Here is a 25,105-nt window from a genome sequence, read left to right as displayed (position 1 = left end):
ACATCATAATTAACAACAGCCTTAGCCTAGATTTTATGAGGGAAACCAGAAACCTTTTTCTGATTAATAGTATTTAAAAAGTATAAACTTTGCCTTTCAGGAGACGAGGAGGAGGAAGAGCCTGAGATGCCTGTTGGGCCTCGTCCACGCCCAATGTCCGAATTGCACCTCAAGGAGAAAGCTGTGCCAATGCCAGAAGCCAGTGCTTTTTTCATCTTCAGCCCCAGCAACAGGTATTTTGAGGTGGCTGTTTTGTTGTTACATTTGCTAACCATGAATAGCAGATCCAAAGTCATACTTCCATAGTAGTCTGGGAAAGCATGTGTTTTGTGGTGTCCTTATTCTTTAGGATAATTTTTTTCCATGCAAACCCACTGGAAATCTTCATGCTGTAGAGAAATGTCTTTCACTTGCATGAGCCAGGAAGACTTTTTATAAGAAGCAAATCATGAGGAAGATTTTGGAAAGATGTTAAAGGAAAAACTAACTTACTAGTTAATAGGAACTGGGCATGCTAGTTTTCTACATGGTGGGAATATTTTGCACGGAAAAGCATTTATTATTATTGTTGTTGTTATCTGCCCTTCAGTAGATCTCAGGGATCTGCCCTTCAGTAGATCTCAGGGCTGGTTGTAACAATTTAAAATTCAGTATTAAAAACAGTTTAAGCAATTAACAGTCACAGGAATAGGGTGGGTCCTGAAAATACACAGGAGCTCCCATCCACAGTCTGAAGTGGTATAGTCCAGGCACAGGTTTGCACCTGACATGAAAACAAAGCCTATGAAAACAAGGGTGGATATCAAAAATTACTTAACTTATTTTATCTCGATGTCTGAAGGATAAGATTGTACTTCCAACCCTGAAAAAGATCATGAATAAAATATTAGAGAACGGGAAGACTCCAGAATCATGGAAAGAAGCTTTAATAACTTTAATACCGAAGCAGGAGCAGATTTGACCAATATTAAAAACTATAGACCAATTTCATTATTAAATTTGGATTATAAGATTTTTACAGGAATATTAGCAAACACACTTTAAAAAAAATCTAATCAATTTTTTTTGCCAACGATGAGTCAATGATGGCCAGGCTGGCTTCCTGCTGGGAAGACTATTATATAACAACACAAGGACAGTAATCAACCTATTAGAATATTTGGAAATGAAACCGAATAAAAGAACAGCTATGTTATTAGTGGAGGCCGAAAAGGCCTTTGACAACATTTCATGGGATTTTCTACAGAAATCTATTGAGGTAATGAAATTAGGTAATAAAATAAGTTGTGGAATCAAAGCAATTTACAGCAACCTGAAAGCCAAATTAATTACAAATAACGAAATAACGGAAACATTTAATATTGAAAAAGGCACCAGACAAGCCTGCCCATTATCGCCTCTTTTGTTTATCACCATATTATAAACATTATTAATAGCTATAAGGCAGGGATGTCCAACAGGTCGATCGTGATCTACTGGTAGATCCCCACAAGGTTTTGGTAGATTGCGGTCGATCACTGACTCCTTTTCCTTAAGGTAAAGGTAAAGGGACCCCTGACCGTTAGGTCCAGTCGCAGACGACTCTGGGGTTGCGGTGCTCATCTCGCTTTATTGGCCAAGGGAGCTGGCGTACAGCTTCTGGGTCATGTGGCCAGCATGATTAAGCAGCTTCTGGTGAACCAGAGCAGCGCACGGAAATGCCGTTTACCTTCTTGCCAGAGCAGTACCTATTTATCTACTTGCACTTTGGGGCGTGCTTTCGAACTGCTAGGTTGGCAGGAGCTGGGACCGAGCAATGGGAGCTCACCCCGTCATGAGGACTCGAACTGTTGACCTTCTGATCGGCAAGCCCTAGGCTCAGTGGTTTAGACCACAGCGCCACCCGCATCCCTCCTTTTCCTTACTGTAGCTAAAACTGACTCCTGCCACGCCCCCTCACTCCGCCCTCCATTGTTGTGTGATCTCTGGAAGGGTAGGTGGAGCTTTCTCTGTGCTGCTGTTTTGATCCATAGCAACGTTTTTGTGATTGACCCCTTTGTCCCATGCCTTTAACCCCCCAGAAATGGATCTCCCCCCCAAAAAAGTTTTTTTTTAAATCCCTAAAAAAACCGGGGCTTTCCACCTACCTAAAAAAAGTTCAGCAACTTTGAGCTGAACCCCCCAAAAATGGGGATAGATCACTGCTAGTTTTTAATTCTGAAAGTAGATAACAGTCTCTTGAGAGTTGGTCACCCCTGGTATAAGGAATGAACCCAAAATAAAAGGTATCAATTTGGGTAACAGATATTATAAACTCAAAGGTTTTTAAGGTTATTAAGTGATACTATTTGATTTATGTAGTGGTTATTAATGCATGTGTCTGTTATATCTATGTATTTATTTGTATATTTGAAATCAAAAATAATACAAAAAAGATTCTCTCTCTCTCTGCAGGTTTCGGGTCCACTGTCACCGCATTGTTAATGATAACGTTTTCACCAACTTGATCCTCTTTTTCATCTTACTCAGCAGCATCTCTCTGGCAGCTGAGGACCCTGTCCGACATACCTCCGTTCGGAATCAAGTATGCCTCCCACCTTTCCTTGATCCTTCACAGCTTGTTGAGAATGATGTTCAGCAGCCAGTTGAGGAAAACCTATCCAATCCCCACCCCTGCCTGCACTAGCTTCATGTTTGTACAGATAAATATAGCTACATCAGTCCATGCTATTGTCATTGACAAAGTCATTGACAAATCTCTACATTTAAATTGAATTACACAGTTGAAGCTCTCACATTTTGACTCGCCATGATTTTATGTGGCTTCTGGCATTTGGAGTTTGTTTGGGCAAGATTTATGTGGTGGAAGGGAAGCAAGGAAATGAATGAATGAACAAATGGCACAGAGATGGCAAGCGGTGGCAGGGGGTGCAGGAATTTTGTAGAGCACTATAGCAAATTGTGAAGGCACTAAATATCGTACTTTTCTGTGTATAACACACCCCCGTGTATAACACGCCCCCTATTTTGGGGGACTCAAAATTAAAAAAGGGGCGGTTCCCAAAAGTTGTTGAGCTTTTTTGGGGGGAGGATTGCACAGAAATATACACAACAACCTTTCCTCTGTCCCATCACTGAAAACAGCAGCAAATGGAACGCCCAATTGCCGCAGAGACAACAAATCAACAACAGCCCTTGCAGCAGACACCAATGACAATCTCCAACTCGCGGCAGCAAGCTATCCCACGGCCCCACAATGCACTACCCATGTATAAGACGACCCCTAATTTTGAACATGATTTTGGAATAAAAAAAACATAGTTTTATACACGGAAAAGTATGGTACCCATATTCTGGTTACTAGAAGCTGTGCTACTTAATTCAGATACTTCAGTATATACTTACTACCAGGCACGCTAAGTTGGGCCCAATGCTGGGGGGAGGGGCTGAAGCCCCTTCCTCCCCCTATAGCTGGCACCCCTGCTTACTACATATTTCTTTAAGGGTGCATCCAAATTAACACTCATAACCTGCTTATAGCAATTCCTGGTTAATCTGCCATTTAAGATTTTTCAGGTTGAAAAACTTTTCTGTGACTGGTCTGTATATATTTTTTCCCTGCCCCTTCTTCATTTTTGTTTTTGTTTTTAAATAAATGGTGAATTTGTGCCATCTCCATGTCACCTATTGATCCAGTCACCTTGTTAATATCTGTTTTTTTGTAAACAGATTAAATGCAAGAGGAAAAAGTACAAATAAATGGAATAATCTTAAACAATTTTGTTAATGTCCTCATAAATCCGTAACTACTTTACAGATTTCTTTTGGCTTTATACTGCCATGCCCCCCCCCCAAAATTAATAATTCTGGAAACTGTTGTTGACTGATGGTTCTGAGGATCTTAGTAGAGACTATTACATCATTTTGAGTTTGTGATGTAGATATCCCCAAAGCATTTCTAGGTCATGAGACCTTGTAATTTGTTTGTAGGGTGTGGGGAGGGACAAAGAAACATCAAGGAGGTTAGACTGGCCTCGACCTGGGCCAGAGCCTTTTCAGCCCTGGCCCCAGTCTGGTGGAACGCTCTGTCGCAAGAGACCAGGGCCCTGCGGGATTTGACATTTTTCTGCAGGGCCTGCAAGACGGAGCTATTCTGCTGGGCCTTTGGTCTGGGCCCAGTCTGACCCTCTTCTTTCTATGGGACCCTGTATATAAGTGGCCTCCTTGACTCTTTCAATTGGCCCATATGGGACCAGCCCAGGTGCCTGGGCCTGGTGAACATTTAATTCCTTACTCCTATGGTTACAATTTGCGGGTTCCCACTTAATTTTATTTTGATTTTGAATTGTATTTTAAATCTAATCATTTGATTTTGTGTTTTTAATGCACTATATATCTGGAGTTAGCCACCCTGAGCCCGGTCTTGGCCGGGGAGGGCGGGTTATAAATACAACAACAACAGTAATAATAATAATAATGCTCAAGTTACAAAGTTAAACGCTGGACACAAAAATTTATAATGGGCTTGCTGGTAGGCAGAATGCCCACTGCTCTGACTATATTTTCTTTTTGCTGTTTGACTCGGGGGGGGGGGGTATGTATATCAAACTTTGATGTATATTGCAAATAAGGAAAAGGGACATTAGGATAGGGAAGTACCTTCAAAAGCATATTCCAAGATATTGCTTTTATCTTCATTGGAGTGTTCTTTCTGAGTTATGCAGGACCTTACTTAAGGTCCAAAAAAGGAAAAAAAAATATTGAGTTTACACTATTTACAGTGGGGAGTCAGACATGAGATTCAAAAAAGCCCGCTTTGAGTTCAGTCTGCAAAAAAAATGTAATCAATATGATTCAGGAAGTATACGGTGTGTTAATGTTTTTCTAACTGGGCTTTGGGAGGCATAACATGAAGATAGGTTTTTTTGCATTTGATATATCATATGTTACATTATTAGGGAATTTTGAATAAAATGGTAAGAAATGTTATTTAGTGGCCTAATATTAGTGCTCAGAAACTGCAGATACAATCATGAACATAGCTTAATAAATGTAAGCATTTAAAACATCAATTCTATTCCCACTTGCTTGGGAGTAAACCTAACTCAGTGGGATATCTGAATAAATATGCATAAGAACAGGCTGCAAGATTTTCCTCACCATTAAGCATAGTGCTCTCCACTGAAGCAAACTAAAAAACTATCTTTTAAAAGTAGAATAGCACAATATGATGTTTAGGTAACTGTATTGCTAAATAAGCCAGGTTGTAAACTAAAAAGCTCCCGGTGTTTTTGTGTTACATAGAAGCTGCATTCAAAATAATAAACTTTAGGTTAAAGGAAACATATCTCTTAACAGGACTATCAGAGCTGGAGATGAGGGAACAAAACATGTTTTCACAAAATATTTGGATCCTCCCCAAAATTTGTATGAAATACCCCTACCCCACTTCAGCAATCCCTTTATGAAAGTACAAAATACAGAACTGAAGAATAAAAGAAAAAAGTGAAAGAAGAAAAAGAGATGCATTAATTGTCATACCAGTCCAGGGGATAGAAAACAGCTGTGAACCAAATATGACCAGAGTGTTAAACTGGACGCATTGGGATTACTGGATCTGGGTACAGTTGTTAGAGGTCATCAGTGAATGTGGCCCATAGGAATCCAATTGTACAATCAGCATTACCTAACATCCACACAAAAAACCTTCCAATTCAGTTATTGGAAGTAAATCAAAATTGCATTAGAAAACATCTTGTCCTTTGAAAGATTATTCACATTTTTTAAATTACAAACAAGCAAGGAGTTCCACTTGGGCTCCATTCCCCAAGTTCTTAATATGGAGTTGTTTTGAAGTAGTACTGCATCACATGCCATAGAAGTAATACAGATTGCAATGCTGGTGAATTAGACTGATAGAGATTTTCATCTTATATACGTAAACTTTTTTAAATGTTGTAAATTATTTGCATTGTCAGGCATTTAACTTTTTACCTTTTGCACATTCAGTGAAGGAACAAAACAGGCTAGCTTTTTATCTTAGAGACAGTAATTAATAAAGGGCTTCCATACATTTGTTTAGGCACGTCAATCGAAAAATCACGGTCTTTTGGGGTCTTCTTAAAAAACGCTCAACAACTGGTTTTTACTTTTTGAAATATGGCAGCCCTAAATTAATAACTATTCTATTAGTTTAACAAAGTAGCTTCAGACTTACATGGCACTATACTAAACTGAACCTCAATTCGCTCATCTTTAATTGCATTGGCACAGAAATGGGCACATGATTTGGGATGAGAGATCAATTGAGTGACCCAACCTTTCTTTCTGCCTTGGTTAACAATGACTCCCTAAAGTACCTTTACACATGTTTTGTCCAATGGGTTTTTCATTTGTGAAGTGATGAAGTTTCTGTACTTTTCTAGAGACGATAACTCTATAAAGCTTAACAGTGGAGTTAGGTAGTTAACAGTATTCAGGGAACAGAAGATTTTACTCTAACATAGAGCTCTTTTGGCATTCTCATTTGCATAATGTTGAGTAGCAGCCCCACTATAACTCCTGGTCAGTTCAGATGGAGTGAGGATGAATCTTGCAACCCAATCTTACCCATGTTTACTCAGAAGTGAGTCTCACTGGTTTGAATGGCAAGTATGCTTGGGATTGTAAACCTGATAAAATGAAAGAAAATATTTCAAGAGATTGTTCTCTGAACATTGTCTTACAGCAACATAGGCTCGATCAATAACTCTTGGGCTTTTTTGTTCTACAGAGGTGAAACATAAAGTACTTACTATACTCTTCTTATTGACCCTGAGAACATGATACAATTGAATAAATGAACTAGCAGACTCTGCAAAGCAGTTTGAAAACACATTTCCTATTTATCTGCAATAGGTACTCCTACTGTAATAGGTACTTGATCGAAACTTGAGCAAAAAGTGTTAATAGGGAAAGGAGTTGCACATGTTCTGCCAGAAATCAAGTATATTTATATTTTCTGATTGGAGTTTAATTTGGGAAATGTTATAAATTTCTGTTGTTTGACAGGCAAAATAGTGAAAAAAGAAACATGCCATTTAAATGTGCTGCTTGTAGCCTGATCATTGCCTTCACCAAGAAGTGTTTGTAAGCCAGCTCCTCCCTGTGCCCCCTTCCTCCTCCCCTCCAACTGAAACAGTTGTGCTTTCTGATTTTGAATTGTGTTTTGCTTTTGCAGTGGTCACTCACAGATCTCCACTCCCCCTGCCCCTTATTCCCTTTTGTTTTACAGATTCTCTTTTATTTTGATATATTTTTTACTGTCATTTTCACCATTGAAATTGCTCTGAAGGTAAAGTCCCCATCTTCTCTTCCATTATCTTCTCACTCATGAGCCCACTAGTTCTCTGCTGCTATTTGTCGCTAACACACACGCCTGTTTTTGTCTTGGCCACGCTCAGTAACCACTAACCCAACTGTGCTTATTTTTCAGATCCTAGGCAATGCAGATTATGTCTTCACTAGTATCTTTACATTAGAAATTATTCTTAAGGTAACCAATCTGAGCAATACACTTCTCTCTCTTGCTTTTGCTTTGTCTTTTGTACTGCTTTAAATCCCTAGTGTGATCTCCACAGACAGGTCATACTTCCTAACTCAGCAGTAACTGTATGTGCTTTCAAAAATGGTTCCATTTTAATATTAAAGTCCCATTGGTTCGTATAATTGTTTAGTCCCTTGCCATGTATAATTAACCCCAAAAAGGTCTTATGGCATGGAACACAATATGTATTCACCACTCTTGGCAGTAATACCTGCTTATCCCAGTGGAAAAAGATGAATTTTTCTGGTGAGTCTTCCTTGTGCAGAACTTACACAAAACAATATGTCTTACAAGAAACATACTGTATAGGCCATAAATAGTCCCTTCTCTCACTGCAGACTATTTGGCATCCGTACTATTTTGTGCTCTTCTGTTTTAAGTGGGAATAGGTAGCAGAATATCTACACAACACTATAGGCCTACCAACGTATCGCATTCCTAGCCAAAATTTGTGCACCTCAAATGAATGGTGATCCACTAATGTTTGCCTGGAACTGCAAAAATGGGAGGGAGGAATTACCAAGTTCCTGGCAAGCCAGTTAATGGCTAGTGAGCTGCATTCAGTTCTAGATTGGTCAGGCCCTTAATGGAGGAACAGAGGAAAGCTGGTCACTAGAAAGCTGGTAACTAATAGTCAAATTACACATTACATCCCCAAATGCTTTTCCAAGGGAAAACACCTTCAGGAATGGGGAATTTTCCACAGAAAAGCAGGAAGGGGGCATTTAATCCTTACCCTGCCTGCTACTTTTCTACTGCAATGTGCGACATATATATCCTTGCAAAAACTCATTTGGGTCCTTGCATGAGGATGAAGTGGTTTGGAGTGTTGCACTGGTTAACTACTCCTTCCCTACCCACCACCACAGTTTCTCTGCAGTAATTCACCTAAGACTCCTCTATGATGTTAGATGTGCTCCTGTCCTATGTATGGAACCTTTAAACTCAGAGAAAATAGCATTGAATTGCTTCTGTTGCCACTCACTGTATGTGACAATTCCCTAATCCACTCAGACATTTTAGTACCTACTGGTTAAATTGTGAAGTTGGAACTTAACTTTAGAGTCTGCTTCTCAAAAAGACCTGTTCCTTAAATGCATAATTTACTTTTCAAGTCTATTCTGCCTCATTTCAGTTAATAATTGCACCTGTGTGATTTCCCGCAGGGTGACACCTAACCCAAGAGGCTACTTGACAATACACCAAAACATTCAGATACAAAGTAGACTGCAGAGAAAATAAATATAAGCTCTCTTATACTTTGCATTCATTTAATATTTTAAAGAATAACTAAGGGACACTTTGTCTTTCTTAATGTATAAGTGTACCCATTAAATTTGGACATAGATCTACAATCAGCAAAGAAGAATATTATACTCCTCATTCCTTCCACTAATTTACATAGGCACTGTTCAAACACTTACTAGTCTGGGCATAACTACACATTAATTGTTAATATTAAATGCAAATCATGACTGGGAAGGAAAAGGTTAAACCTTCCCACCCCATGTGCTGAAAATCCCCTTGCCACTTTGTATTGATTAAAAAACTTGAGATGACACAGTACCCGATACAATTAACGAATTGAATTGTGTCGTTAGGCCTTCTCCTATCACATATGTACATTCACTGTGTCAGTACTGACTATACAAACACAATTAACTATGGAAAGGTCATAAGTGTATAAAACACATTCCCCAGTTGCAAGTTGCCTATTTATCCCACAGGGATTAGATTATCAACTTCCATGCTTTACTCTAAAAATACCCGTTAATTGTAAAGAAAAATTCCAAGGCAATACTGCCTTAAACAAAAGCTGCAACCAAGTTATGCAGCAATATGCTATGCCAATGAATTTCTTGGCAGCGATAGATAAACACACCTTGTATGGTACTGAAACTCAACAGAGCTTCCCATTCTGATTTCAATGGTGTCTCCTCCTTTCCTTTAAGATTGCCATGCAAAACCAAGCCCTAAGAAGCATCTTTACTACCTTTGTTATGGCAAGAACCCCCCTTCCCCCAACCAACTATATATTTTTGTATAAATTCTACTCAAAGAGCAGATTTTATACTTCCTTTCTGATTTCTGTCTGATAGATCAGTAGTCAGTTCTTCCTGATGTGATTTGGTTTTTGATGACTTTATATTTGATTTATTTCCTACCCCATCAGCACAACTTTGATAAGAACTGGCTGGAAATTGCTAGGCTTTCTGGCCTGAAAATACCCTGGGTTTGTTGCAGGAATTCAGGAATGCAGCAAAAGTGGTTGGTTCTTCACATTCCAATGAGTGTTCTTGTATGACCATTCTTATTTATGATGTGTATATTCAAACATAAGGGGGTCACACTGAAGTCTGTTTTGCAGGTAATGTTTTCCTTATTGCAATCAGTCATGGCTTTCTATATATTTCTAGCTATATTTTATATATAAACAATAAACTTACCCAACAAATTAACTGTTGGGTCTTTTAGGTTTGTCCAATAGATAAATGCAAAATAATCAGACAAAAATACAGCTACTTCCAATTACCAAATGGATGATCTAAAAATGAAGAGGGGACTCAGTGAATATAATTGCTACAGTTATAGATTCTGTGCATGTCTTTACCTGCTGAAGCATACATAAGGAAAATTATGTATTGGCATTTGACTTTTTGCTCTCTAGAGGAAAATGTTACTTGAAAAAGCTATCATTGGAGAGCTCAGTTCTGATATGATCTAGATAACATTTCTCAACCACTATTTTAAGTGTTTCAAAACTGGGACAGGTTGCAAATTTTGCTTCAGACCCACCTCAGTTATCACTGTTTGTAAATTCCAGTGTGGAGATCCTTTTTTTTGCAGGCAGGTGGTAGCCTTTGTGATGCTAGTATTAAGAGAAGTAATCTAATTTGTATTGAACTATATTGACAAAACTATAATAGTAAGACAGGAGCAGGGATTTAATACTCAATTCAGCCTGAATGAGTAATGCTTTAAAAAAATGACAGCCTTGCTAAAAACTGCTAGGTCTTAGATCTAGTAGGCCTCTCTTGGGAAAGAGTTTCACAGTGATGGGGCCACTATGAAAACCCCCCTTCATCTTGCTATCATTAGTCTAATTTCCACCAAAGAAAGTACATAGAGGAAGATAAAAGTAAATGATAATATGTGGAGCTGCTTACATGGGAGAATGTAATTTCCAGTCTATGTAATTTCCAATATGCAATGTAACAACCAAGGGCTGGACACTATTTGCAACCTTTCCTTACCTATGCCCCCCCCCAAAAAAACCCCTATCTCTTCTTTTCACCTCTTTTTAAATGAAACTTTGCACTTAAAACCTTGCACTGTTCTGCAGTGTTACATTACTCCTTCCTCTGCCTGCTCTAAGCAAGAACTTGTGGCAAGCGCTAACAGCAAAGTTTGTTTGTGTCTCCATGTGATTGCCTGCAGATGACTGCTTATGGAGCTTTCCTTCACAAAGGCTCCTTCTGCAGGAACTACTTCAACATCCTGGACCTGCTGGTGGTTAGCGTTTCTCTCATCTCCTTTGGGATCCAGTGAGTGAGCTATTTTCAGCTGGGAAAATCTAGTGTTTATAAAGAGTGGGGAAGAGGATATGGAACGAAGGGGAAAGTCAATAAAAGAAGGAAACAGACACACCTCACTAGGGAGGATGTTCTACAACTGCATCACTGAAAAGGGCCTGTCTCGGGGCAACACCGACCAGGCAGCCCCCAGGCAGTACTCTTTTAGGTACTTGAGTCCCAAGCTGTCTAGTTCCTTGAATATGACCCAGTAGCTCAGTAGCAGAGCTTTTAGGACAGGTGACACATGGTCCCATCATGTTGCCCCAATTACCAACCTAGCACCAAATGCTGCACTAGCTGCAGCCTCTAATCTTCAAGGGCAACCCTAAGTAGAGTGCATTACAGTAGTCCAGGCAGGAGGTCACCAGAGCATGGATAACCGAGGTCAAGCTATCATCATCCAGGAACAGACTTAGTTGGCAAATCTGCCTAAGCTGGGCAAAAGCATACCTAGCCACAGAAGCTGCTTGAGACTCCATTGGCAATCTGGAATACAGGAGTATTCCCAGAGTGCAAACCTGTTTCTTAAAGGGAAGTTCAACCCTTCCCAGAACAGTTTTACATCAGACATGAGAACCACTTACACAAAGCACTTCTGCCTTACCAGGATTCAGCCTCATTTTTTTGGCCACTATCCAGTCCATCACTGCTTCCAGACACCTGTCCGACACCTTCATAGCCTCTCCTGATTCTGATGAAATGGGCAGATAAGAGTTCCTTGTCATCAGTTTACTTATGGCACCATGCTCCAAATCACTGTATGACACCTAGATGTTGAATTGCTGTGTGTGTGTGTGTGTGTGTGTGTGTGTGTTTGTGTGTGTGTGTGTGTGTGTGTGTGTGTGTGTGTGTAGCAGTGTAGCCAGCACCAGGCATCAAAAGAAAGCAGGTGCACAGCAATTTTATCTCTTCCTATTTATTTAAGCATAGGTTATTTGTACTGTGACACCAGGATTCCACAATACTTTCATATTTTTGCAGTTTTAAGGTTCAGGCTGTGATTGCTGTGCTAAACCTTTGCTCAGTTCCACAAAAACAGCATAAGCAGAAAGTATGTGGCAATGGCTACCTCACAAATAAGTGGCATCAGTGTAGCACATTGCCATAGTGTATTGAGGGTGATAGTGGGGCAGGGGAGGAACATTCCTTATATGAACAGTTTTGGGATCATTGCTGGAAGCTTCAGACAACACACAGATTGCTTCTTTTGCCATGTGGTCATGGCAAAATATTTTGAGAGTGCAAATAATTATAAATGCACAATAAAAAGGATGTCTGGCAAAGGTCCCAAATCAGCTAAATAACACACTTATGCAAGACCTCAGTATTATGTTTTTATATGTGTTGGAAGCCACCCAGAGTGGCTTGGGAAACCCAAACAAATGAGCAATGTCTTCTTTCTTTCTTTCTTTCTTTCTTTCTTTCTTTCTTTATTTTATTATAAAAAGGAAATAGATATTACCCACTTCTCCATTTTTTTCATTGTGCAAAATGGCAACTGAGGCTTACATTTCCTTTATGCGTTTTTGTGATGTTTTAAAAAAGCTGTACACCCTCATGCATATACACCTGCATGCATGCTCAGAACAGAAGAAGCCACTGGAGAGCATGGGAGGAGTGACTGAGGGGAGTGGGGGAACCCACATTCCAGATACATTCTGTCAAGCTCCTTCCACTGGTGTGGACAGCAAGTGGCAAAATACCAATGCATATCCATGACTGGGGGGGAAATGGGAATGTGTGGAAGGTAACAGACCTTCATGACCCATTTGCAATATAAAAACCCCATCTGAAAGCACACTTAGCTGCAATAAGACTTGCAAACTAGGGGTTTGGACCAAAAGCTTCGTGGAAAATGTGGGTGTTGAGGAGGCTTTCACTCAGATCTTATCAGTTTGTGTTTCAAACCTGAAGGAAATGACAGAAATAGGATTCATGCAGATACTCTGGGAGGCAGTTCAAACATACAGGACACAAGGTGATAAAGGGGAAAGTCTTTTGAGGGAACAAGAGACTTGCAGACATCTGAAGGTAATGGAAGTGGAGGAGCAAAGGTCATGGACAGGAACATATCAGGAAAATCAGAATGAGAAGGGGGAACAAGACTATAAAGGGCTTTTAAGGTAAGGACCAGTAGCTTGTGCTGGATTTGGTAGCAGACAGGAAAACTGTAAGGATTTAAGAAGGGCTGTCTAGTTATTAGAGTAATGAGAGAGATGAATGATTTTTCAGCATAATGCTGGATAGATATTAGGGGACCAAGATGAGATGATGAGAAACACCAGAAAGGAGAAGATTGGAATATTCTTGGTAAGAGATTGCTATGTAACACTGCCCCTGAAGGACCAGGTGTGCAGCCTGGGAGTCATTTTGGACTCACAGCTGTCCATGGAGGCGCAGGTCAATTCTGTATCCAGGGCAGCTGTCTAGCAGCTCCACCTGGTACGCAGGCTGAGATCCTACCTGCCCACGGACTATCTCGCCAGAGTGGTGCATGCTCTAGTTATCTCCCGCTTGGACTACTGCATTGCGCTCTACGTGGAGCTACCTTTGAAGGTGACTCGGAAACTACAACTAATCCAGAATGCGGCAGCTAGACTGGTGACGGGGGGCAGCCACTGAGACCACATAACACCAGTCTTGAAAGACCTACATTGGCTCCCAGTGCGTTTCCGAGCACAATTCAAAGTGTTGGTGTTGACCTTTAAAGCCCTAAATGACCTCGGCCCAGTATACCTGAAGGAGCATCTCCACCCCCATCGTTCTGCCCGGACGCTTAGGTCCAGCGCCGAGGGCCTTCTGCGGTTCCCTCATTGTGAGAAGCAAAGCTACAGGGAACCAGGCAGAGGGCCTTCTTGGTAGTGGCGCCCGCCCTGTGGAACGCCCTCCCATCAGATGTCAGAGATAAACAACTAGCTGGCATTCAGAAGACATCTGAAGGCAGCACTGTTCAGGGAAGTTTTTAATGTGTGACATCTTAGTGTATTTTTGGTCTTTGTTGGAAGCCACCCAGAGTGGCTGGGGGAACCCAGCCAGATGGACGGGGTACAAATAATAAATTACTATTATTAGTCATGGATCATAGTTTTTGCTAGGGGACAGAGAGGGCACGGAAATGCAGGATGAGGGAGGTAACAAGGACACAAGCAGTTTGTGAAATGAATAATCCTAATTAAGAGAAAGGGGATTATAGAGCAGCAAGAAAGTTGCCTCTTCAACATACTGACCTAGCTCTATCAGCCTCTTGAAGTCAGCAGGGACCAAGCTGTGTTTATACTGGATTTGTAGTACTTAGTTCTAGGTAGAAGCAAGCTGTAGGTTGAGTGAAGTGCCTTTAAAAGCACAAGTCACTGGAGACATGCTATTTCCCCCTTTTTGTCAACACAATATTCTGTATTCAGTTCAACAACAGAGTAGCCAACAGTTATTTCCCCTACCCCCCGGTGACTTACTCATAAATTCAGTATCTAAACTAGTAGACTACTAAATTGCAGAAAAAGAAAAAGAAAGTGCACAATTCTGTTAAAAATTAAGGTTTGAGACAATATAAATGTCAAAAGAATAAGTTAATGCTACTGTGAAATAGTCCCACCTTCATTAGCCACTATGGTACATCTGCCTTGCAGCAATCAAATGAACAAAGACTGTTGCCAGGACCCATAAACTATTAAATAATAAGATGTCACATTCAAGGTTTATGAATGATTAAAAAACATAAGTATACCAAAGCATATAATTCTTCTATCACAAATTGATTTGCTTGTGTTTTAGGTTATTTAAATGGGTATACCATGTTGCCACATTTTTTTGGTCTCTATAGTACAGTATCTAGCTAGTCAATGGAAATGCTATGGGGAAAGTTTTGTGTCTTTTGTTAATGCTAGTCATATATTCTGCAAACATTTATCTGAAGAGAACAACCTAGAAGAAAGGTAGTATGATGTAGCAGATAGTGGGGTAGTATTGATCAGTGAGATCTGGGTTCGAGTTCTGCGCAGACATAAATTACAAGTTGTAATGCACATTGAACTTCAACTAAAGGCCACTATTAGTCCATAGATTATTCCCACAAGAATTGTAAAGCTTGATCTCCTACTGCTGTTCTTTTCCAGGTCTAGTGCCATCAACGTAGTGAAGATACTACGAGTCTTGCGAGTTCTCAGACCACTGAGGGCTATCAACAGAGCCAAAGGATTAAAGGTTAGAAGACATATAAAGATTAGATGTTAACTTGCTTTATGTGGCTTTACATCACTACTCTAGAGCAAGTAGATGAATAAATTGGTTTTCATTTTCCTGATTTTAGTGGGATATAATGCATATCTTTGCTGTGCATAGACAATGACCAAGGGTTTGTTGTGGGTGAAAGCTGATTTTGCCCTCAAGGCAACATTGTATTTTTCATTTCTTCACAAGCATTAATGACAGCCTGCCATTTTTATTGCAGAAAGCAGAGGGCACATTTAAGGGCATCACTAGAGTGGGTTTAACACTAGCTGCTGGGGTGAAAGTTTGGTTTTGCTCCATCTTAACATCTTTCCAAGATTTCAATCTACTTACTTTGTCTCAAAGAATTCAGTGAGAGCTATTCTACTCAGGTTCCATTTCATTATGATCCTGGAATATGGCAGAACCTTGGAAACTGGCTTTTGAGTAGCAGCATGTCCAGCAGTGTGACAGAAGAGGGGAGAATCTGTGTATTGCAAGGATTTGTGTATTCCTGTGTACTGCTCAGGATCCCAGCCAGTGTGGACTTGGCCATCCTGTGATGGGGCAAAACTGTTCCTTCCTCCTACACCCACCCACCCACTTTGGGGTCTGATGCAGCTCATGGGTTCAGTTTGCCACAACTACCACTGCTTTGGAGACATAGTGTCATCCAGCTGTAGGAAAGACAGACAATTCTACCTATTGTGGCATAGCGAGGATAACGACACTTGCTTTTTGTTTGCAAGTGCACAGTCTACAGACCATGGATTTCCTTTTCTATTTCATAGAGATACCATGTGGACTTACAGGAAGATGGCAATATAACAAGATTACATTCATTCATTTATTTACATCAAATCCTAATACCATTTAAAAAGCAACCATTTAACTCACTCGTTTCTGTCTTTCTTTGCAGCATGTGGTTCAGTGCGTGTTTGTAGCCATACGTACCATAGGGAACATTGTGATTGTCACCACGCTGTTGCAGTTCATGTTTGCCTGCATTGGAGTCCAGTTGTTCAAGGTATATGCCCTGTAACCTATTTCTCACTTTTTCCTCATTGGCAAACAAGTTGCAGATGTTGGGGTGGGGGCGGAGGTGAAGCATAGCCTGGTACTCTGCATATATTCAGTACTGCCTCACAGGAATATTAAAGTGACTTACCTGGTTACCTTAAACTTGGTAAAGTAGAGTGTCTGGATGTTCATCTTTGGATCAAGATTTAGAATTAGGGTCAAGCCCAAATTATTCCATTTCCTGTTATCTTAGACCAGGGATTGCCAATCCAGGGTTCATTTGTGCCAGACTAGTGGCCCCTTTGTATTTCTATTTTTTAAATGGTGAGCACTTCCATCACCTGTGGAGGGATTTTTCTGATTGCCAGGAGGGAGTGCCCAAGTATGCTCTCTGTGTGTGTGCGATTAAAAGAGATGGACTTGGGCAGAGAGTGAGGCAGAGATGTGTGTGGCCTGTGCGTGTGGGACAGGGAGAGAGATGTAGGCTTATGTGGTCTGCGAGAGATGTATACAATGTGTGGGTGTGGGAGAGGGAGAGAGGTGTGTGTGGTGTGTGATCCGTTAGAGAGGGAGGGAAAGATACACTTGGGCAGAAAGGGAGAGGTGGATGTGTATATGTGAAATGTATTAGTGTGTGGGAGAGATGCATGTGTCTGTGACCTGTGTGTAGTCAGAATACGCAAGAGAGACAGTATGTGTTGTTTACTTTTCCTGGTACTGAGGAATGCTTCCTATTGTTACTGGAGAACAACAGCATTAGTTTGTGTGTGGAGGGGGGTGGAATTAACATGAGATCTCCATTGATATGACCAGAAGGACATAGGTGACTTCCCATGGCAAGCATGAGGTTGTCTGACTGTGTGTGTGTGTGTGTGTGTGTGTGTGTGTAGAAGCAGTTGCTGTACACTCTCTAATTTTTAGTTATGCCATGCCCCCCACAGTAGCCATTTTGTGACTGGCACTCACAGGACTTTCTCAGAATTCAAAATGTGCCCACTGTTCCAAAAAGGTTGGTGAACCCTAGCTTTGATTCCTTCCCTTTTGCAGCCATTTTCCAGGAAACATTTTTATCATGTTTCAAATGCCCCTATTGTTTTCAGAAACATCTACGTACATTATTTGAACATATTGGGGGAGGGGGGAATAGAGATGTGCATGTTTTCTCCACCATCACTGTGCCCCCTGCAACAGTTCCACTTCATAGGATATTCCTTCAGACAAATAGAGGCAGGGGGGAGAGCATGTAATATGGTATCCTCAACAAAGGATGTGTAAAAGTTATGAATTCAGGGAAGGGTCTCTGAAACAGGAGGTGCACCACATAATTTAGAATGATTTGCCTTTGGAATAAAAGATATTGAGTCTTATGCCAACTTCAAGTTTGGGAATAAAACAAACCTAAAGAATATATTCCTTGACCAATTAGTAAATGCAAAAAATTAAGTCAATGTAAACACAATGTATTTCTATAGGATATGTTGATCCGTGATGGGAGCATGGGCTCAACCATTTTAAAAAGTTGATTTCTTAAAGATGCAAAGGAAAGGTCAAGTTTGTTTTCAATATAGGCACATTTTTGTTTTAAAGAACAATATAAAAAAACCTTCTCAAACTTGCAGTAACTACTGCTGAACAAGTGTATTAGCAAGGCAGCTACAGCAAAGGCTTACCTCTCCATAATGGTATGGGAGAAGGCATCTCCTCCTCCTAGAGGGGAGGAGTTGTGAGTGGGAGCAGCTTTCCGCAGCGGCAGGGAGGTGTATTTGGCTCCCTACCTCTGATTGCCTCTACTGCCGTGGCCAAACCTTTCAGCCGACCAATAAGGCCAGCTGGTGAGCGGGGTTTAGCTGCATTTAAGCAGCCACGGCAGCACTCTGACCCCAGTCGGTTCCTGCTTGCATCGGATCTCCCACCCTCCCTCCCTTTTAGGTCAGCTTTCTCTTCGTATTGACCTTGCTATGGACTTCAGTTGGTTGACTTTTTTATCCATTTGGCAAATTGGTACCAGCCTCTTGATTTTTTCGCCTACCTTGTAGCAACTCGTCACAACTTTTTTGGTATTGGCGGTTAGGCATTGGAATATGTATACTGTGTTGGAGGATTGGGTATGGCCATCATCTACCCCTCCTCTTTTGGGTATTCCGTTAAAGGAATCTGGCGGTTGTGGATCCTGTCCGATGCCCTGCTGGTGGTGACATGACCCCCGGTGTTGTCATGGGGAAGCTTCCAGTTGTATTTGCATCAACAAGCTCCTTCCATTGGTTGTTAACCCCTGAAATGGCTCCCCGCTGAGCGGGGTAGAGTCATTTATTGCTGTTTTATCCAAAGCCAATACCACTCACATGCTGTAACCAATAAAGTTGTGGCCTAATTTAGCCCATTAACCTAAAATAATGTGTCTTTGTGACTTATTATAATCCTATGTGGGTGGCGGGTCCTCGACTCACAATGTGATGCTAATGACCAATACCTAAGATGAAGGTCTACCAGGCTTACATGTTGAGCCTGCTGCTTTATGGAAGTGAGTCACTGGCAGCTTATACCCACCAAGAGAGATGCCTCAGTGCCTTCCAAATGCACTGTGTCAGAAAGATTTTGGCACAACATGACAGGTCAAAATCTCAAACAAAAAAGTGCTCTATCAAATCCACATTCCAGCATATTCACACTTAACGTCTCAGTGACAGCTACACTGGTTTGGTCATATACACAAAATGGAAGATTGCAGCATCCCCAAGCACATGCTCTGTGGGGAGCTGGCTTCCGGTACTAGGCCTGTTGGTAGACTAACTCTGTGTTACGAAGGTGTTTGCAAACGTAACAGGAATCCTGGCAACAATAACCTTGCCGTATGGGAAACACTTGTAGATGATCACAGTGCCTGGAGACAGACAGTCCGGTTGTGTATCCACAGCAGTGACCAGATGAGGAATGACCACTGGGAGGAGTGCAGAGAGTAGAAACACCATGGTGTACCTGTAGCAGAAAAACTGGATACCTCCTTCTGTCCCACCTGTAATAAAACCTGTCTCTCCCATATTGGTCTCTACAGCCATAGCAGGCACTTGTAATTCTCAAATGGTTTGACTTTACCCCTAAAGGCACACCCTTTCATTGTCTTCTGAGACAGACTGGTGCCAACAACTACTACCACCGCCAACTTAACTAGACTCTACTCTAACCCATCTGTGTTGTGATGTCCCACATACAGGCTCTGTGACTTAGTTCAAAAATCAAATGCAAGGAAATCAATATAAGGAAAGAGAGATGGCCTTGGTCCAAACAATGTGGTGGGCAGGCAATAGCTACATATATTTAACATTTAAAATGCTAATAGATAAAGAAAACACAAAGCAATTATTTTTTCATGTGACGCTAAAAATCAGTGATCAGTAATTAATGGTGATTTTTCTGTTTTTATCCTCGTCCAGGGCAAACTATATAGTTGCACTGATAGCTCCAAGCAAACAGAAGCAGAGTGCAGGTGAGCGCATCATCTCTGACCAGCATTCCATATTAACTGGACCTAATGCAAAAAACTCATTGCTGTATATTTGTTTCTCCCTTTTCCTTCCTTCTCCTAACAGGGGCAATTTTATCACCTACAAGGATGGAGAAGTGTCTCAACCAATTATCCAGGCTCGAAGTTGGGAGAACAGCAAATTTGATTTTGACAATGTCCTCACTGCCATGATGGCCCTCTTCACTGTTTCAACATTTGAAGGCTGGCCAGAGTGAGTACATAAGGCTAATTCATAAAACCATTTTTGTTTGGTGGACTCAAAAGGAGCCTTGAGAATGCATCAGCATGAACAAATTATATCGTCTTAGTTCAACCCCCTTTTTCAAAAGCTCTACAAGAGATTATGACTTTCATTTTTGACACTTAATGAAGCATTCACAAGACAGGTTCAATATGCCAAAACCTGGAAACTTTCTAAGGCCATGTTCAGATATTGCCTTCTTATGCATGCTTCTAGCAGCTCAGGAAGTATCCTGGATGACAGCAGGGATCATTCTTTTATCTTGGGATGCTTCCGTACTTGTTGTCTGAAACTGGTGACACAGACTGTACAGTTCAAGGTACTCCTATACTCGTTGCTGTCAGCCTTGTGATTTGCAGAGTCTAGTGTGGACAGAAGCGCTCCTCAGATCAGTGTACCCAATCCCTGCAGCTAGGGGCTCCTGGAAGTGCCCTTAGTGTCTGTCTTGGGTTCTCTCCTTTTTTTAGACTGCTGTACCGATCCATTGATTCCCATATGGAAGATGTGGGGCCCATTTATAACCACAGGGTGGAGATCTCTATTTTCTTCATTATCTACATCATCATCATCGCTTTCTTCATGATGAACATCTTCGTTGGTTTCGTCATCGTCACTTTTCAGGAGCAAGGAGAGCAGGAGTACAAGAACTGTGAGCTGGACAAGAACCAGGTAATATAAGTGTTCCATGGTGTGGCCAAAGAAATAAAATACATTCCTTTAGTAGGTAAAATTCTTCTAATAGGTAAAGTAATGTTTTTGATAGAAGCTAATGTACAAGCCTAATTCTGATGCCACTTATCTTTAAACAAGTTGATGGTTCTGTTCACAAGTTCTGTTCACAAGTTCCTTGTGGGAAATTTTGGTTGGAAGATGAAGAGATATATTTGATTTTATACCCTGCCCTTCCTCCCAAAGGAGCCCAGGGCAGTTAACACATGTTTTTGAAATTTTCCTGAAAGTCAGTAATGACGGAACAGACTCATCTCACTAGGGAGGGCATTCCACAAATGGGAAATGGCCAGTAAAAAGGTCCTGTTATGGGTCAATATCTATGACGAATCAACAACCAGGCAGCCCTCACCTTCAGTGGCAGCATCTCCAACAAGGCCTCAGTTCCTAGGGTTGCCCTACATCCAGAATTTTCCAGACATAGCCAGGATTTGACCCTTGGATTTGACCAACTCAGGCGGAAATTGCTAAAATGTCCAGGAAAATCCGAACGTATGGCAACCCATGTCAGAAGTATAGATATCCTTTAAAATAGCTCAAAACTCTCTCAACAACTTCTGTGTCCAGATTTTCACTTTTTGAAATATGGAAACCCTTTCAGTTGCCATTTATAGGGTCTGATATGGTCCTTAAGGTACTTGGGTCCTAAGTCATTTAGGGCTTTATATGCTAATACCTTGAGTTGGGCATAGTAGCTAAGTGGGAACCAGTGTAGCTTTGAGGACTGGTGACACATGGTCCCATCAGGCTGCCCCACTTACCAGCCTATCAGCTGCATTCTACACCACCTGCATTCTGCAACTTAGAGATCCAAGAGATTCCATGTTGCACTTCAGCCTTCTTTCATTGGCTGTCTTCTTGGGAGAAAATAGCATTTTTGTAGCTCACAAGTGTGTTTATGAAAATATATTCTTATAACAAACTCAGCTGATGAGTGCTAACAGGATTCGAGTCAAAACAGAGCCACTGAGAAACAAGAGCATGGTGGAGGAACCCTGAGGATTGCAGGTATATAATAAAGCTAATCAAGAGTGGAATGGAGTATCCTGGAGTATGGCTGGCTGACTGGCTGGAATGCTGTATAGAAATATTCCTGTTAGAATGTGAATATACAATGCATCATCTTGTTGCAGGTCCCAAATGCAAACATATTTGAGCCACCACCAACTTATTGTAGACACATACTGGGTTGTAGTCAACTACCTGTTACAGTGGTACCTCGGGTTAAGTACTTAATTCGTTCCGGAGGTCCGTTCTTAACCTGAAACTGTTCTTAACCTGAAGCACCACTTTAGCTAATGGGGCCCTCTGCTGCTGCTGCGCCGCAGGAGCACGATTTCTGTTCTCATTCTGAAGCAAAGTTCTTAACCCGAGGTACTCTTTCTGGGTTAGCGGAGTCTGTAACCTGAAGCATATGTAACCCGAGGTACCACTCTACTTAGAGGAGACCCACTGACATTAATTGTCATCTTCCTGGTTTGTCGCTGACTACGACAGAGCGCAGATCTAGCCCTCTGGGGAAGATATGAGCTTTGCAGGGGGATAGAGGTCACACAAAGGTTCTGTGGACCTCAAAACCCCCGAAAGGATTTGTTTTGGGTGCATGGGATCTGGCTGCGCTCTGGGCGATCTCTCCTGTCTCCTGGATCGCTCTGTAAAGAGTGGAGAAGAAAGACAGGATTGACGCGCAAGGGCTGGGATCCATCACTATCTCCACAAAGTGAAGCCTCTGGCTCCGAGTGGATTTAGCGGCAGGCTTTTCAGAACATAAGAAGCCGAAATTTAAACAGAAGATTTAAATTTTGAACGATTTGGATTGATTTGGAAAATATTCGGTGTGAGGCTGGATGAAAAAAGGAAGTCCTCCCCAGCTGTGCTGAGACATAATTTGCTTGGAGCTTTTCTATAAATCTTAAAGTTACTTTTAAACTTTCCCTGCTAAGTGGACCTTTTTGTAAGTTAATTCCACCCGTCCCCGATATAATGGAGGATGGAGTTTGCTTTATTTTAAGTTTTCTCTTTTTATTTTTTGTATTGAAGTGGACTGCTATTTTGATAAAACTTTGATAAATACTGTTTTAGTGCACAATTGATATACTTTCTTACTGGCAAGACCAAGAGTTAAAAACTGGCAAACTGTCCCTTATTGCTTATCCCCTGCCCCATCCTTGGGGAGGCTACAGCGAGATTGGAGAGGGGGTGCCACACAGAGTATTTTCCAATTTGCATTTTAAAGCCTTTTGATCAATCAGATCTGTCGGCAGACTGTGATTTTATCTGAGCTATCTTGGAAATATTTTGTTTTTCTTTCTTTTTTTACCACCTCCTCCCCTTTTGTCCCATTTTGAGTGTCCCATTTTGAGTTACAACCCACTGGTTTTTCATATTTGTTTTTCAAAATTTATATGATGTAACCTATGGATAGTGGCAGCTGGTGTTTAAAAGTGTGGATAGAGCACCCCCAAATTCCTCCTACTCCTAAAGAGGTATCTCCTGGATTCTTACATATGATGCATACAAGTTCTTGTCACAGCTTGATTTTCTAGTGTGAGAAACTGATTACCACCAGTGATAATTTCCAGAAGAATAGCATTAGTCAGTTGTAGCAAAAATAACAGTACATTTTATGACTCCTTAAAGACTGACAATTTATCTAGGGTTGCCATGTTTTGAAGAGCAAAAAAGAGGACACTATGACAGCCATTCAAAGCAAATACATGCAATCTGTCTCAAATTTTACCCCTGAAAGAAGGGACGTGTCCTGAAAAAAGAGGACACATGGTAACCCCCCCCCAAAAAAAAATTATAGCATAACCTCTTGTGGAATTCTGAGTAGCAGTCTCATTGGTTACATCTGGAACAATGAACTTAGCCACGGTAAGTCATGTTATTATCTACGACACCACAAGGCTCTGTTATTATTAAATTGTGCTATATTTACAAAAACACCAACTTGCAATGGTCTTTTGCTATCACCTACCCTAGAAGACAGGAGCCTCTGTTTTGAAAATTTATGATCTAAAAGATTGAGTTGAATTGTCCAGAAACTTTTTTGTCACACAAGTATCATCTAACCTACTGTTCTTTCTTAACAGCGCCAGTGTGTCGAATATGCCCTGAAGGCCCGCCCCCTTCGGAGATATATCCCCAAAAACCAGTACCAGTACAAAGTGTGGTATGTGGTGAATTCCACCTATTTTGAATATTTGATGTTCATCCTCATCCTGCTGAACACCATCTGCCTAGCCATGCAGGTAGGTCTGAAGTCAAAAGGAATTGCATTGTGGTTGGAATATTCATTGTGCAGGAAAACATTCTCCCTGACTTGAATAGCTTGCTGGAAATGGGGAATATTTAGAAACTCCTGTAAAAGTTGTTTTAACTTGTTGCTTGCTATGGATTAGAGCTGTAATTAGAAATGACACTTATTGGCTATGACATTAGCAGTTGTCACATATTCTGATAACTGAGGTATGTGTTTTTTAAACATAACTATAGTGTTGTCTGCTAGATATATAATTGTGGGCAACAAGGTGGTATAGGTATTTGAGGGTGGAGAGTTGAGTATAATGCTGGAGAACAATAATCAAGAACGAAGTTCCCCATGAGTGATGTAGTACATAGGCTGGAAAAACCTCAGTTCAAATTTTACCCAGTTTAAACTCAGGAAGTAACGTTCAGCAAACTACTATTCTTTCAACCACAGCCCTCTCACTATAATATGAGGATAATAATACTACCCTACTGCATGGAGTCAATGGGTTGTTCTAAAGTTAACTGAGATGAAAAGTGTTTTATACATTTGAAATGAGTTGTATTGTAAGTATTGGTGTGGTTTTAATAGATTTTAAATGTATATACGTATAGTTCAAATTCTATCAATGTTTAATTGTTTATTAATTATATATTTCTGTGTTTTTAGCTGTTCTTAATTTTCTCCTTAAGCCACCTAGAGTCCCTGTCAGGAGAAAAGGCTGAGGATAAATAATTTATTTATTTATTTATTTATTCATACATACATACATACATACTCTGCCCATGGTTGCTGGAAGTACCACTCATACAGTGCATTGGCTTTCTCACCATGAAGGCAAGAAAGAAGAAAAAAAACCTTCAGGCTTCTAAAGAGGTCATCATATTGCAGTAGATAGAAAGCCATACTCTGTGCTGTGAATTAATTAAAAGATAAAGGAATCACAAACTATTGGCGATGAGAACCTCTTTAGAAAACAGATAGAAAGGCAAAG

General features: G+C 40.8%; 1 protein-coding gene and 1 long non-coding RNA gene across 15 annotated transcripts in view; one reads left to right on the top strand and one right to left on the bottom strand.

Moving 5' to 3' along the window:
- CACNA1C (calcium voltage-gated channel subunit alpha1 C) overlaps positions 1 to 25,105 on the top strand; it is a gene marked incomplete at its 5' end in the record, with an annotated part of 484,372 nt that overhangs the window by 370,324 nt on the left and 88,943 nt on the right. For 6 of the 8 annotated variants that reach the window (XM_081879585.1, XM_081879587.1, XM_081879586.1 and 3 more), the window contains 11 exons: positions 101 to 233; positions 2,434 to 2,563; positions 7,253 to 7,312; positions 7,454 to 7,513; positions 11,003 to 11,109; positions 15,252 to 15,339; positions 16,265 to 16,372; positions 19,797 to 19,849; positions 19,953 to 20,099; positions 20,597 to 20,798; positions 23,954 to 24,112. In XM_081879585.1, coding sequence (XP_081735711.1) covers positions 101 to 233; positions 2,434 to 2,563; positions 7,253 to 7,312; positions 7,454 to 7,513; positions 11,003 to 11,109; positions 15,252 to 15,339; positions 16,265 to 16,372; positions 19,797 to 19,849; positions 19,953 to 20,099; positions 20,597 to 20,798; positions 23,954 to 24,112 — 1,247 coding nt within the window. The remainder of the gene's footprint in view (positions 1 to 100; positions 234 to 2,433; positions 2,564 to 7,252; positions 7,313 to 7,453; positions 7,514 to 11,002; positions 11,110 to 15,251; positions 15,340 to 16,264; positions 16,373 to 19,796; positions 19,850 to 19,952; positions 20,100 to 20,596; positions 20,799 to 23,953; positions 24,113 to 25,105) is intronic. The other 2 variants (XM_081879592.1, XM_081879591.1) reach the window with 1 other exon arrangement.
- Positions 610 to 25,105, bottom strand: part of LOC309352025 — a 123,865-nt gene continuing 99,369 nt past the window's right edge. For 2 of the 7 annotated variants that reach the window (XR_014160998.1, XR_014160999.1), the window contains one exon: positions 20,658 to 20,783. This is a non-coding gene — a long non-coding RNA (uncharacterized lncRNA). Of the gene's footprint in view, positions 863 to 20,657; positions 20,784 to 22,324; positions 22,511 to 25,105 lie in introns of those variants that run through there. The other 5 variants (XR_014160997.1, XR_014161000.1, XR_014161001.1 and 2 more) reach the window with 5 other exon arrangements.

Source organism: Podarcis erhardii (genome assembly GCF_964252035.2).
Source record: "Podarcis erhardii genome assembly, chromosome: 10".
NCBI lineage: Eukaryota > Metazoa > Chordata > Lepidosauria > Squamata > Lacertidae > Podarcis > Podarcis erhardii.
Note: the sequence above shows the minus strand (reverse complement) of the source record. Positions and strands in the feature narration are given on the sequence as shown.